The sequence below is a fragment of the Felis catus genome, chromosome C1, assembly GCF_018350175.1.
Source record: "Felis catus isolate Fca126 chromosome C1, F.catus_Fca126_mat1.0, whole genome shotgun sequence".
Lineage (NCBI taxonomy): Eukaryota > Metazoa > Chordata > Mammalia > Carnivora > Felidae > Felis > Felis catus.
The window spans coordinates 80,550,084-80,565,476 of NC_058375.1; the positions used below are offsets into that span (position 1 = coordinate 80,550,084).

The window sequence follows — 15,393 nt, forward strand, 5'->3', positions numbered from 1 at the left end:
ACACACTGGGCATTTCAAGACTATTATTTTGATTTCTAAGTAACGAATGCAGACTATCTGAAACATATTTGACTTTGGGACAGTCTGCCTTTAGGACATAGGGCATCATTACTACATTTTATCGAATGATGTACTGTATCCTCACTCCCGAACGATCATGTCAGCACTAGTTTTTCAATGCTGTTCAATGCACTGTAAATTGGGAAACTTACAACACTAAGATCACATCATGGGGGGAGGTACACACTCAATCTTAGTGGAGGGCCCCATCACTACATATGATGAATGGGACAGTGGTTTGAGTTGAAGTTTCAAGTATTCCATATTCATGATGGTATTGGGGAAAAAAGTGACTATAGTTGCAAGAGGTTGTTGTCCAGAATTCCTGAGATTCTTTATTTTGTATATTTTAAGCACTTATTCCAAAACACCATTTTCTCACTTGTTATGAACAGTATCTTGCTACACATCAACTGTGTTGTCTCTGCCCCTGAGGGTCAGAGTCCCCTAAATATAAGACAAAAAAAAAAAAAAAAAAAAGGAGAGAGAGAGAGAGGATGGGTGGGGTGGGGAGAAGGAAGGGAGGAAAAGAGGGAAGGCAGGACCAGTGAAGGAAACTTGGTGGGGGTGGGGTGGGGAGGACAAGGAAAGGAAGAGAAGGGAGAGAGTTGGAAGGGGATAGAAGGAAGCTTGGGGAAAGATGTGGCATGGGGGGGGGGGCTTAGATAAAGCAAGAACCTCCAGGGGGAAGAAAATTTGAGTTGCCCTGGTAAAGTTAGGCCCAGAAGAAAAAATGACAGACTCATGGAGAAAAGGATACAGAGGACACGGAGGTAAGAACACAGGCAAGGAGAAGAAAAAATGACAGACTCATGGAGAAAAGGATACAGAGGACACGGAGGTAAGAACACAGGCAAGGATCCGTTCAGCCTTTTAGGATGTTCTCCCTACCTAACCTGTTAAAACAAGGGTGAGAGTGACAGCCTCCTGACTGATTTGAATTGTTGACATTGTTGCTGAAGGAGAGAAGTACAGTGATGCTGGGGAGATTCATTGTCTACCTGGCTTCACTTGATATCAACATCTTGAGGGATGCGGGGGCCCGTGTTTTCAGCCTGTTGGCCAACCTCTCATGTGCCACTTGAATTTTACCAGCTGTTCATCATGGGCTACTCGATGGTGGCGGGAGCCACGGGAAGACTCCTCTTTGGCTATGACAGCTTTGGCAACGTGTGTGGCAAGAAGAACTCCCCTGTAGAAGGGGCCCCTCTTTCAGGGCAGGACATGACCCTGAAAAGGTAAGTGTTCAAGTAAGTCCCCAACCTACAGGGGCTATCCTGTATTTCAAAACTGTATAAATTCGCCATTTTGAGTCTGGAAAATGTTTTCTCCTTTAAAACAATCAGCCCATCTCATAAAAAAGGAGGCATGTGTACGGTAGTGAAGACACAGGTTTTGGAATCAGCTGGTCCTCTGTTCAGATTCAGCCGGTGCTAATTTTCAGCCATGTGACCTTGGGCAGAGTACTTAACTTCTCTGAACCCGGTTTTCATCTTTTCAACTGGTTGTTATGCCGGTCTCACAAGGTTATTTTAAGGATCCACTGAGACACTGCATGAGCTAAAGACTTAATCTGTTAGTGGCTACTATTGTTATCCATAATGTATCAGAATCATGTTACCAATTGATGTTACCAGTTGTACATCATCCACAGTATTTTATCTGTGTGGTAATTCCTGAATCCCACCTGGGAATTCTGGGAACTTGTGTTCCACTCCCTCCCCAGTTTGTGGTCTCAACTATGGCACTGTAGTCTCACTACCCCCCAACTCCAACACAGAAACAGAAAAGGAAGAGAAGAAATTGGAATCCCCTGAGAGGCAAGAAAGCCTTGGCCATGGTTTTTCTAAGATGGAGGCTGCCTTGAAGTAATTTTTGAGACTTGATGATCAAAAGCCCCTCCTACGAGAGAATGTTGCAGGTCTGAATAGGTCCTGAGTACAAGTTTGGAGTCACCAAATACAGTTCTCAGACCACGCCCCTTCTATCACTCAGTGTTGCCCCTGAGGAGAGGGGCTCTGCATTGCTGGATGTGGATCACGTGGACACATTTCCTCCTGCACTTAGGGATCACTTTAAAAGAGAAGGAAGAAGGGGGCAGCCCCCCCCCGAGGGGGGGATGTATGCGTGCATGCTGAGAAATAGTCATCCTCTTGGAGATGTAAAGTATGCATTCCCAGGAGCCAACAAGTAGAGGCAACCAGGTGTCCCATCAGCAAACACAGTGTTGTACGTGTATATAATGGGATATTAGTCGGTCTTAAAGAGGAAGGAAATTCTAACACGAGGTATAACTTGAGTAAATCTTGAGGATGTTAGGCTAAGTGAAATAAGCCAGTCACAAAAAGAAAAATACTTTGTGATCTCACTATCTCAAGTCCCTAGAGTAGTCAAACGCACAGAGACAGAAAGAATAGTGGTTGCCTGGCACAGGGCTTGCTTAGTGGGTACAGAGCTTGGGTTTTGCAAGGTTATAAGGAGTTCTGTGGGTGAGTGGTGGGGATATACTTAATGCCACTGCGCTCTACACCTAAAATGGTTAGTATGGTAAAATTTTACGTGTATTTTACCACAATTTCAAAAAAAATTAAACTGTGTATTCTAAATTTGGGAAATCTGTTCCCCCGTCTCCTATCATACCACCTCCCTCTGTTCCGCCCCCTCCCCGCGCCCCTTCACCAGGTCCCTCCAGGACTGCCTGTCTGGCAGGCTCCGGGGCTCCCCTTCTGGCATCCCTCTGATCTCAACAGCCTGGGGAGGTGTTGGGCATGGTCTGGGAGCTACCGGTGCCAACCTGGCTCACGACCCCGCTAATAGCAACAACCAGCTTTGTTCTCGGCCCCATCTACCCACTGGTGGAACAGTTGGAGTGGGAAGGGTCTCGTGACTTTCCTGGCTCTCAAACTGGCAGGTGGGGGAGAGAGGCAGGCTTTTCATTCACAGCCGGGGCCTCCCTCTTTCTGCTCACTCCCCTGAGGTCAGCTATTCTCTGAAGTACAGTTCAACACTCGAGTGCAAATATGTCTTCCGTGGACTTGGCTAGTAGTTCACGCACTGGCCTGATCTAGCATTCCATGTGCAGTTTAATCCTTTCCCTTCCTCGGCGCCTTCCTCAGGTCACCCCTTAGGTTCTCTCCCAGGAAATGCTGAATCTGGAAAAAGGAAGTTTTATTACTATTTGAGCATGATTCCTCTGCTGCACAACTCCATAGATGACCCCCAGTAGGCATAATACATGGTAAATTATTCTGAGGTGCTTGGCTATAAAAGTTTGCCTTAATTATTCCCACATTTGATAACATGGGTTTTAAGGCCCCTAATTAAACCCAGTGAGAGGATACGCTCTAAGATATTCTCATTTTATCTGTTTCCTAGACACGTATTCTTTATGAATTCCTGCAACCCGGAAGTCAAGGACGTGAGGCTCAGTTCCACCATCCTGTGCGTGTCGAGCTGCCCTGAAGAGCAGCTTGATACCCTGGAAGAGGTCCAGCTCTTTGCAGACAAGAATGGTAGGCACCAGGGGACGGGGCTCGCTCTTCCCCCTGAGGGCGGGAACCACAGTGGGGTAACCTGTGCAGACCTAGGTGACAGATGCCCCTGGCACTGCTTTCTCTGCAAAACTGGAGATTGTCATTGCCTGTGGTAGCCTCTTCTTGTGTGCAAGAGGCCATCAGTGCTTTCTCCTGGGCCTTGTACAGCTTCATTCAGCTTTATCTGGAATTTATCTGAAACCCTAGCTGTTCTCTGCTCACTGCCAGGGGATGGCCTTGCATACAGAGTATAGTGTAGACTGACGCTTAGGGTCCAAAGGCAGCGTCAGACGGAGGTCAGAGAGCTCTGTGCACAGGGCACATCCAGTCCTAGAGAGGAGCTGCCGGCTTTGTAGCGAATTGCTGACAAGTATGTTCTTTCATTACAATGTTGGGGCCCATGGATACTTGGCACTAATTGTTTACGTAACTGAAGCACCTTGCCCTGAGCCTGCTCGTGAGATTTATGTTACAGGGATTAAACAAGAAAAGGAAAGTAAAAGAAATTCGAGACAACCCGCTGCAAATTCTATCTGCCTGTGAAATGATGTGCCAGATTTTTAAAAAATTATTTGCAAGGCTGGGTTAAAAATATCAAGCCTATGCAATAAATCATTCCTCCCCCCCCCCCCCAAAAAAAAAACCTTCAAATAATTTTTGTGCCAATTGTATAACTTTTAGTTTTAAGTTGAGATTTAGGAGAGAGAGAAAGAGAGGCCTCAGTCTGACCTCGAATTGGATGCTTATTCTTACTGTGTTTAGATCATCTATAGACGTGTTTTCTAAACCTGAGTGATTGATTCCATCTCCTTCTCGGTTTGGTAAAAGGATGGTAGCTTTCTTACTGGCTCCCCTAGAAAGATGAGAGGGAGATAGTATAGTCTGTGTGTCTTCTGCTTCCAGGGTCCTTCCTGTGTGTTTACAGTTTGAATTCCATCAACTACACCCAGAATCCAAATGCAGACTCATTGTGTCCCAGGCTGCCGGTTCCTCCGAGGTAAAAAGCTTCCATATTTTTTCTTTATCCATCAACAGAAGTTATGGAGTACTTGCATCTGTTGCTCTTGTGGGTATTGTTGGAAGCAGGAAGGAGATATTTGGTAGAGCCCTACGGTCTACAGAAGGCCAGGGATAAACAAGGAGGAGCTATCTGCACTATACATGATGGACAGTAGATTAGGAACCAGGCTACAGAAGGAGAAAACTCACCACTGGAAATACACATAGTCAGAAAATGACAACACTGGAGCTAGCAGGATTCGTATGCGAATCAGCAGTTGAGTGGTTTGATAAGGTAGTTGGTGTGTGTTTTTTCTACTCCAACTACTTATTACAAAGTAGAATGTATTTTCTCTTTTATTGCAACCAGACATTGTTTTTACAACTCTAGATGTCTCCATAAGAAACAGACCTATATGGGCGAGGCCAAGTGGCCACCAAAAGCACCTGCTCAATGAGGACAGAAAACAGGTCCTTCTCAAGGATTCCACTTGTGAACTCCTTTTAGAGTCAGCCGTTCCTATCAACTAGTGTAGTACCTGGCACATAGGAGGTACCTTACAAATATTTGTAGAATAAAGCTGTAATGGTGACACGGTAGTTGTATTGCCACGGTAAATGGCTCACATTTGAGCCATCGAGAAAGGTAATGGGGAAAACACAATTACTAATCATTGCCACCGTCAGGATGCTGAGATGTTCTGAAGGAAGACTTGGTTTGTTTTGCATTACCATGCTTTTAAAAGTTGTAAATATAGGGGCGCCTGGGTGGCTCAGTCGGTTGAGCGTCCGACTTCGGCTCAGGTCACGATCTCACGGTCTGTGAGTTCGAGCCCCACGTCAGGCTCTGGGCTGATGGCTCAGAGCCTGGAGCCTGCTTCCAATTCTGTGTCTCCCTCTCTCTCTGCCCCTCTCCCGTTCATGCTCTGTCTCTCTCTGTCTCAAAAATAAATAAATGTTAAAAAAAAAATTTTTTTTTAAAGTTGTAAATATACTTACAGTGAATGAGACCTCTGTGCAAAATCCCTGAGAAGTAATGATAATTGAAGTAGAACAGGGCATTGGGCCAACCGTCCAGTAGAGTGTTTATCAAACTCTTGGCTGGGACCCACAGTAAAGAATGTATTCATTCCATCTATACATACACCTTCACGCATCCTTGTGAGTATAAAACAGAAATGCAAGTCTGTCAAAACAAGATTTCCCTTACTGCAAATGATTTGTCCTAATGGTTTCAATTCTGTTTCACTTTTTAAAAACAGTTTATTTCACCATCTTCTAATGGGTTGTGAGTATAGCTTGAAAAACGCTGATCTAACAGGTGCTAAAAAATAAAAAATAAAACTCCAGTCGATTTTAGCTACATAGGAGGAAAGAATATAGTTAGCCATTGTCCTGGCATCTAAAGTAAATACTTTGTGTTACAAGTAACTGGAAGGAGAGAATTATTTGCAGAGGAGAGTCCCATTGCATTTTTCTGTATCTTATTTTTTAAATTCTGAGTTTTGTTAGATATCATAAACATCTCTCAGTGAAACATAACCAAAGCCAAAAAAGTAAACTACAGTGGCTTAGTAGGTTAAAGGAAAATTATTTAACGCTTGAAGAGAGGGGTTTAACTTTGTACATTTTGACCATCATTTTGCCATTTCCCCTCCCCCAGGCCCCAGCCAACACCTTTCTACTCTCTGCTCCTGTGAAATTGACTATTTTAGATTCCAGTATAAGTGAGGTCATATGGTATTTGTCTTCTGAGAAGATTGTTCTAGGGAACACAATTTGTAAGTGTGCCTGCAGAGGGAACTGGAAGAGAACGGAATTTTTCAGGCTGTAATTTAACCAGAGGTAGATAAATTCTTCCTATCAATGGGATGGCGGCTGTAATTCTATGGGAAGCTTGTATCTTGATATTGCTGCTGATAATAGCGAGCATTTATTGAGCTTTTGATGCTTGCCAGGTACTTTCTAAGCTCTTGACATATTCATTGACCTGGACCTCCTCAAACCACTGTGCTGTAGGCCTTGTCTTCATCCCTGTTTTATGGTAGAAAAAACTCACGCAGGAGCAGCATAAAGTGGCATAAGCAGCAGGTGGAGCTGGCCTGCAAACCCAAACAGGGTCCGTATCTTTCTGTAATCCAAAACCAACCGTCAAGGCTTCATTGCTGTTATTTTACCTGGCAGATGGCCTCCTTGGGCGCACACCAAGGTGGGGGTATGGGGAGCCCCATAGCATGTGTCCTAGGGTCCCCATTTTTCTGCGACACCTGTCCTAGGCCTTTCACCCCCCAAATGCAGACCTTTCCATGGAAAGACAAACCTGCTGGTTGACCTTTCTCAACAGAGGGAGAGAGAAATCGCCTTGAGGGCTCCGTTTCCTTTTCCTACACAAGCAAGAGTTTGTTCTAAGATGGAAATTATCATATTTATCATGGAAGAGCAGTGCCAAGAGTGAAAGCTTGAAATCATGAGAAGTGTGGCCACAGGGCCAAAAAACATTTTCTAAATACCTCTATTGACTAAACCAATTGTTTCTTCTCCCTCTGTCGATCACGTGAGGAGAAACATACCCTTTTAGAGTAGTGGCTGAATATCAAGAAGGTTTGTGTCCCGAGGTAGGAGCTTTTAAGAGCAGTGAAAAACGACAGAAGATAACAAGCAAGCGTATCTTTTTCCCTTTGGGGTTCCACATAATATTGTATTTTGAGTCCCCATGTATTTAAAATCCAAAAGGCTTGGGGTTTTCCATCAATTAAGTTCTAGTCCTCACCTCCCACGTGGGTGCCCGTGCACATCACTGAGTTGCTCGTTGAATTCCAACAGCGTCATCGAAATGTACAGTCAGCTCTACGAATTACTTCCTGCAAATCTGAGTGGTTTTGCTGGTGAGAGAGGAAAAGGAGAAGTGGGGAAGAAACCACGGTCTGGGGCCCAGTCACACCCCCTGCCCCAGCTAATCAAGTCCTCAGAGGGCAGCTGGTCAACCACACACATCAGGGGTGACCCACACTTTACATGCTTCTCTGTCACTCTCAGGGCTGAGATGGGTCATTCTTTACCAGCACAGGGTTATGAAATGCCTGAAAAGCACCATCTTAACAAACCTTGTTGACAAAATTAATGTCTTAGGGAGAATTGTGTTTGGGGAAAAACAAAATGGCATTAGATTTACATCTGACCTTATTTTTCAGAAATACTAATTGAAAGTTCAGAAAACATTTGCTCTAAAAACAATTCAGATTTATTGGTATTAAGACTATTTAGTAGGGGCATGCCTGGGTGGCTCAGTCGGTTAAGCGTCCAACTTTGGCTCAGGTCATGATCTCACAGCTTGTGAATTCGAGCCCTGCATCGGGGTCTGTGCTGGCAGCTCAGAGCCTGGAGCCTGCTTTGGATTCTGTTTCTCCCTCTCTCTCTGCCCCTCCCCTGCTCGCACTCTGTCTCTTTCTCAAAAATAAATAAACGTTAAAAAATTGTTTAAAAAAAGACTGTTTAGTACTAGAAAAGGAAAAAAATTAGAGGTTTAAAACTCAGAGAGCAGGAAGTAAAATTACTCTGCGGTGGTAAGAAAATTAGCTGAGGGGCCCCTGGGTGGCTCAGTCAGTTGAACATCCGACTTCGGCTCGGTCATGATGTCATGGTTCGTGGGTTCGAGCCCCGCGTCTGTGCTGATAGCTCAGAGCCTGGAGCCTGCTTCAGATTCTGTGTCTCTCTCTGCCCCTCCCCAACTCATGCTCGCTCTCGCTCTCTCTCTCTCTCTCTCTCTCTCTCTGTCAAAAATAAATAAACATTTGAAAAAAAAAAACTTTTTTAAAGAAATTAGCTGAAAAACTACAACTGATAAGAGAATTTATTTAGGTGTCAGGGAACACAATTGATAAACTGAAATCTGCAGCATTCCTATATTTTTTAAAAGACAACTTTTACCGCAGTGAGAAGAAATACAAAAACGAACTGGGTACTTCAGTGCCTAGAGACAAATGTAACAAATATACAAGAACCATGAAAAGAACACTTTATTTATTTATTTATGACATCATTTTTTTTTCAAGTTTTTGTTAAATTCTAGTTATACAGTGCAATAGTGGCTTCAGGAGTAGAATTCAGTGATTCACTTACATACAACACCCAGTGCTCATGATAGCAAGTACCCGCCTTAGTACCCATCACCCATCTAGCCCGCCTCCCTCCCACCTCCCTCTGTCATCAACCCTCAGTTCTCTAAGACATTCACATGGTTTGTTTCCCTCTCTCTTTTCCCCCTCCCATATGTTTATCAGTTTTGTTTCTTATATTCCACATATGAGTGAAATCATATGGTTTTTGTCTTTCTCTGACTTATTTCACTTAGCATAATACATCCTAGCTCTATCCACATCATTGCAAATGGCAAGATTTCATTCCTTCTGATGGCTGAGTAATATTCCACTGTATATATATATACCACATCATCTTTATCCATTCATCGGTTGATGGACATTTGGGCTCTCTCCATAGCTTGGCTATTGTTGATAATGCTTCTGTAAACATCAGGGTGCATGTACCCCTTTGAATCTGTATTTTTGTATCCTTTGGGTAGATACCTAGTCGTGCAGTTGCTGGATCATAGGGTAGTTCTATTTTTAACTTTTTAAGGACCCTCCATACTATTCTCTAGAGTGCCTACACCAGTTTGTGTTCCCACCAGCAGTGTAAGAGTGTTTCCCTTTCTCTGCATCCTCACCAACACCTGTTGTTTATTCTTTTGTTAATCTTAGCCATTCTGACAGGCATGAGATGGTATCTCATCATGGTTTTGATTTGTATTTTTTTGATAATGAATGTGGTCGAGCATCTTTTCATGTATCTGTTAGCCTTCTGGATGTCTTCTTTGGAAAATTGTCTATTCACGTCTTCTGCCCATTTCTTAACTGGGTTATTTGGTTTTTGGGTATTAAGTTTGCTGAGTTCTTTATAGATTTTTGGATACTAACCCTTTATCAGATATTTCATTTGCAAATATCTTCTCCCATTCCATAGGCTGCCTTTTAGTTTTGTTGATTGTTTCCGTAGCTGTACAGAAGCTTTTTATTTTAATGAGGCCCCAGTAATTCATTTTTGCTTTTATTTCCCTTGCCTCAGGGACATATCTAGTAAGAAGTTGCTATGTCTGATGTCAAAGACGTTACTACCTGTGTTCTCTTCTAGGATACTGATGGTTTCCTGTCTTACATTTAGGTCTTTCATCCATTTTGAGTTTATTTCTGTATATGGTGTCAGAAGGTGGGCCAGTTTCATTCTTCTGCATGTTGCTGTCTAGTTTTTCCAACACCATTTATTAAAGAGACTGCCTTTATTTTTCTGTTGAATATTCTTTCCTGCTTTGTTGAAGATTAGTTGACCATAGAGTTGTGGGTCCATTTCTGGATTTTCTATTCTATTCCGTTGATATATGTTTGCTTTTGTGCCCATACTAGATTGTCTTAATGACTAGAGCTTTATAATATAGCTTGAAATCTGGAATTGTGATACGTCTGGTTTTGTTTTTCTTTTTCAGGATTGCTTTGACTTTTCGGGTCTTTTGTGGTTCCATACAAATTTTAGGATTGTTTGTTCTAGCTTCGAGAAGAATGCTGTGGTATTTTGATGGGGATTATATTAAATGCGTAGGTCGCTTTGGGTGGTATAGACATTTTGACGATGTTTGTTCTTCCAATCCATAAGCATGGAATGTTTTTCCATTTTCGTGTGTCCTCTTCCATTTCTTTCATAAATGTTCTATAGTTTTCATAGTATAGATCTTTTGCCTCTTTGGTTAAGTTTATTCCTAGGTATCTAATTGGTTTTGGTGAAGTTGCAAATGGGATTGATTTTTTTTATTAAAAAGAACATTTTAATATGTTCCTGAGGTATAAGGAATACTTAAATGGAAAGACGGTGTTGTTGACAGTATGACTCAGCATTATAAAAAATGTCATTTCTCCCTAAGTCAAGCTATAAATTTGTCATGATTACAAACAAAGCAAGCAGATTTTTTTTTCAGTAACTAGATAAGTTGATTTTAAATTTGTAAGGAAAGTTTTTTAAAAATTAAAAAAAAAAATCTGAAAAAGAAAAACAATGGAGACTAGCCCTTACAGTTTTTAAAAATTATTGTATTATAAAATTTAATAATTAAAATACTGTGGCCCTGTAACTGAACTAAAATGAGTTTCCTCCTTGGTGAGTCCCAGGTAGAAACTCCACCAGGTAAGTCATCACACAAAGGAAACTTTATTTGCCAAGAAGAAGGAAATTATGGGGAATAATTTACAAAGCTGTGACTTCCCCAGCAGGGGTGAATGGGTTCCTTTTATTTACAGTTAAGATGAATATTTAGAAAGCAAAGCCTTGTCACCTAATGTAGAGGGAGGCAAGTTCGTGCTTGCACCTTGAGGAAACGTGCCTGTGGGTACATTGTATGTTACGTAAATGAGACTTGTGCTTCTCTTTGGGTGGACATTTTAGTATTATAATGAGGTAAAGGTAACTGTCTCTCACTCCATGGGTCACTCCATGGTCCTATGCAGGTGTGAGTCAGGGGTTAAGCTCAAACTTGTGTGGGTGGTCTGGGCCAGCTGGCACTCTTCCTCAGGACAGTCATTATTGTTTGAGGGATAGTTTCTGTTTCGACCACAGTTGCTATGCCCCTTGGGTCTTTTGTCTGGATTAAGAGAGAAGTTGGAAAGAAGGATTTAAGGGAAAATGTAGGACAGAGGTCAGCAGGTACCAGCAGACGAGCAATAAAGACCCTGTCTTGGGGTCTAGCTGGTGACAGCACTAGTTCATGTGTAGAAAAATCAATAGAAGATACTAAGCAATCCAGGAATAGACCCAAAGGCTTACAGGAATTTAGTACATGATAAAAGTGACAAATCAGTGACAAAATGACTGGCTATTGAGCGACTGTCCCAACTGGACAGGCATCCAGGGGAAGAGCTGGATCCAAACCTCATGCCTTATATGAATAAATTCCAAGTGGATTCAAGATTTTAATGTATAAAGTGAAACTGGAAAGTATAAGAAGCCATGGGAGAATTCTTCTATAACCTGAAAGTAAAGGAGCCTTCTATCCATGACTTAAAACTCAGAAGACATAAAATTAAACAATTGATGAAATGAACATCTCTGCCTGAGAAAACACTAGAAGCAAAGTTAACAGGCAAATAAGTTGCAATTTGTATAAATATGTTAGTTTCTCTAATTTGTAAAAAATCTTATTAATCCAACTTCTAGAAGACCATATCTCAGTATAAAAAATGAGATAAAAAATGTGAATAGATGCTTCAAAGAAAAAAATAGTGTTGTTTAAACATATTAAAAGAGGCTGGACCTCCCTCACGATAGGGGAAATGCTGATGTTTTCACACTCCCGATGTTTAGGTGACAGCATCCAAAAGTTGGATGGTGCACTCCACTGACAAAGGTGTAGGGAAATAGATACTTTCATACATTGCTGAGGCAGAGATCTGAGGAGGGCAATTCATCAATATTCATTGGTGAAGAATGTATATGCCTTTAAGTTAATCATTTGTGCTTCTAGAAATTTAATCTACAGGTATACCTGTAGAGTATGAAATGACATTTGTACAAATGTATTCACTGCAGTGTTTGTAAGAGCAGAAGAGTGCAAACAATCTCCGTGGCTGTCAGTAGCAGACTGCTTAAATAAATTACAGCATTGCATTTAATGTAACAATATTTAGAAACCTAGGAATAGCTGAGAATGTTCTCTGATAAAAGAGCGTCAGTGAGAAGTCTCCAATTAATAGTATACTTAACTGCGAACTATTGAATTCTTGCCTACCTGAGAACAAAGCAAGATTATCTTCTCTGACCACTTCCATTCAGCATTGTAATGGAGATCCTAGGAATTGCAAAAGAGGAAGGAAAAGAAATAGAAAGGAAGAAATGAAACCATCTTTTTTACAGATGACCTAATTGTTTATATAGAAAAGCCAAAAGAATCTATAAAGTAACTACTAAATGAACTTAACAAAATTGCAATATACAAGGTCAAATTGCATTTGTATGTATTTGCAACAATTAGGAAATAATTTGTAAAGTCCATGTTTAGCGTCAGAAGAATATAGCTAGGAATAAATTTAACAGAAGACATGGAAGATGTGGACTGAAAACGTTAAGACCTTGCTGAAATTAAAGAACTCCAAAATAAGTGGAGAGATAGACCTTGTTCACGAGTTGGAAGTTTTAATATTGTTAGGATGTCATTTCTCCACAAATTGTCCTACGTATTCAATGTAGCGCCCCCAACATAATTTTTGTAGAAATTGACAAGTTCATGCCAAAAAAAAAAAAAAAAAAAAAAGCAGAAAAGCTGAAGACCTACAGTCACACAAAAAATTCTTGAAGAACAAAGTTAGAAGACTCATACCAGCTGATTTCAGGAGTTACTATGAAGTTACAGTGATTAAGACAATGTGGTGTTAAAAAACAAAGTTCAGGTGTACCTGGGTGTCTCAGTCAGTTAAGCATCAAACTTCGGCTCAGGTCATGATCTCACGGTCTGTGAGTTCGAGCCCCGTGTCGGGCCCTGTGCTGACAGCTCAGAGCGTGGAGCCTGCTTTGGATGCTGTGTCTCTCTCTCTCTGCCCCTCCCCCACTCGTGCTCTGTCTCTGTGTCTCAAAAGTAAATAAATGTAAAAAAAAAAAAAAAGTTCAACTGAATACATTTGAAATTCTAATTGGCTTTATTAAAGAATTCATGAATCAGACAGCATGTACCCAGCAGGTAGAGGAGAGCTCTGAGAAGTTGCACAAAATGGTTTTTATAGGAAGGTGGGTGGGATAAGAAAGTTATTAGCAAAAGGAAAGGATTGTTCCAGGCAAGGTAGCTTTCTTTCCCTTAGGAAAAGGAAGGGGCTTTATGTAGATTACTTCATCCATATGGTGCTAACTGAAAAATTCCTGGCTGACTGGTTAAGACTACACGGTGGGGGGGGGGGGGGGGGGCGGGGACTTGAAAGTGCAGCTAGATTAGATATTAAGCCCCAGGCTTGGAAATTTGGTCTAAGTGACACCATTTGGGGCATATAGATTTCTTTCTTTCTTTCTTTCTTTCTTTCTTTCTTTCTTTCTTTCTTTTTCAATGTTTGTTTATTTTTGAGAGAGAGAGACAGAGTGTGAGCAAGGGAGGGTCAGAGAGAGAGAGGGAGACACAGAATCTGAAGCCAGCTACAAGCTCTGAGCCAGCAGCACAGAGCCAATGTGGGTCTCCAAGTCACGAACTGTGAGATCATGACCTGGGCCGAAGTCAGACGCTTAACCAAGTCACCCAGGTGCCCTTGTAGTTTTGTTTTTTAAATTTTTTTTTAATGTTTATTTATTTTTGAGAGACAGTATGAGCAGGGGAGGGACAGAGAGAGAGACAGAATCTGAAGCAGGGTTCAGGCTCTGAGCTGTCATCAGCACAGAGCCCATCGCAAGGCTTGAACCCACAAACTGTGAGATCAAGACCTGAGCCGAAGTCGGATGCTCAACTGATTGAGTCACCCAGGTGCCCTTATAGTTTTCTTTTTTTAACAGTTACTCCATTTTGATTAGATTCTCCAAGTAACTGAGAGATGTGATCAAAATTGAACTATTGCTCTGAAGTTCTTGCAGTTTTTATTGTTCCTTTGTGTTGTATCCAAAGGTCATGATATTTTTGCTTAACCTCTGTAATAGTCACAGGACATGGCTTCAGGTGTACATTCTTTAAGTGGTTTATTTTCTTCGTTCCTTAGACATTCCAGTCTTAGGGAGATCGTTTGTTTGTTGGTGAGCCACTGTGATCATGCATGTAAAGCTTTTGAGAGAATACAGTGCACCAGGGAGATTATTATGACCCCTGTAAATAGGATAATTCCCAACATTTGGAGTGCACTTTAGAACCATGGTCCCCAGGACCCCATGGAAGGGGTCATCTTTTTAAGTCAAGTGATGTGTTCTGTGATTTTATGTAATTGAATTTCAGTTTCCCCATAAGTGTTAATCCAGACACAGCAGGTGATGTTGGCCAAGGCACAGACACTTCCTTGCTCAGCTAAAAGATAATCAAGAATTGTTCTAGTATCAAGGACAAGTTTGGCTAGAGGGATCTTTGCTGGGCTGCTATTGTTTTAACAGCAGATTTTGCAATAATTTTAAGACTTAAGGGAGAGTTTTTAATCATAGCCTCCCTTACATTTATCTCTAACCAGAGAAATAAGGACCTGCCATAAGAAGTGAATTCTGGTCATGAAACTCTCCTTGGTAGGTCCTTTTTAACTCAGCAATGTAAATTAAGGAGAGTCAACCAATTAGATGTCTGATTTTGCTTGTGAAATGTTAGAGGCACCGTTAGATTTTTCTCTTAGCCTGAAACAAGAGGTTCCCCCCTTAGCAACAGCCTGGGAGATACTGATGAGGGAGCTATCTTTCCAGGCCAGTGCCACAGTACAGGAAAGGAAGAGAAGGAAAAGGGGGTTTACGTTTAAAGTATGAAGTCTAAGTCTGGCTAGATTGATGCAGAGGTATCCAGCGTGTGTGCAGAACAGTGTCAGGTAGATCTTTCTTTAGCTGTGAGATGTGTTTCCAAGGCTCAATGTCTTTTAGTTTTACAGCTGTGTCAGTGTTCTGGAACACTTGGTAGGGTCCCTTCCTGCGGGCTCAGAGCCGTTTTTTCAGCAATGATGTTTCCACAATATCCAGTCACCAGGTTCCAGACTGTGACCAATAGGATCCTTTGAACTTGGGGTAAGGGAAAGCATCTTTAACATGTTGATGGTGGGCTTTAGCATAA

At 41.7% G+C, this 15,393-nt stretch overlaps 1 protein-coding gene across 1 annotated transcript in view; it reads left to right on the forward strand.

The window, feature by feature from the left end:
• Window positions 1-15,393, forward strand: part of SLC44A3 (solute carrier family 44 member 3) — a 323,586-nt gene that overhangs the window by 229,572 nt on the left and 78,621 nt on the right. Inside the window, 3 exon segments of the mRNA XM_045036232.1 lie at window positions 1,156-1,298; window positions 3,436-3,572; window positions 4,497-4,590. Of these exon segments, the coding sequence (XP_044892167.1) occupies window positions 1,156-1,298; window positions 3,436-3,572; window positions 4,497-4,590 (374 nt within the window).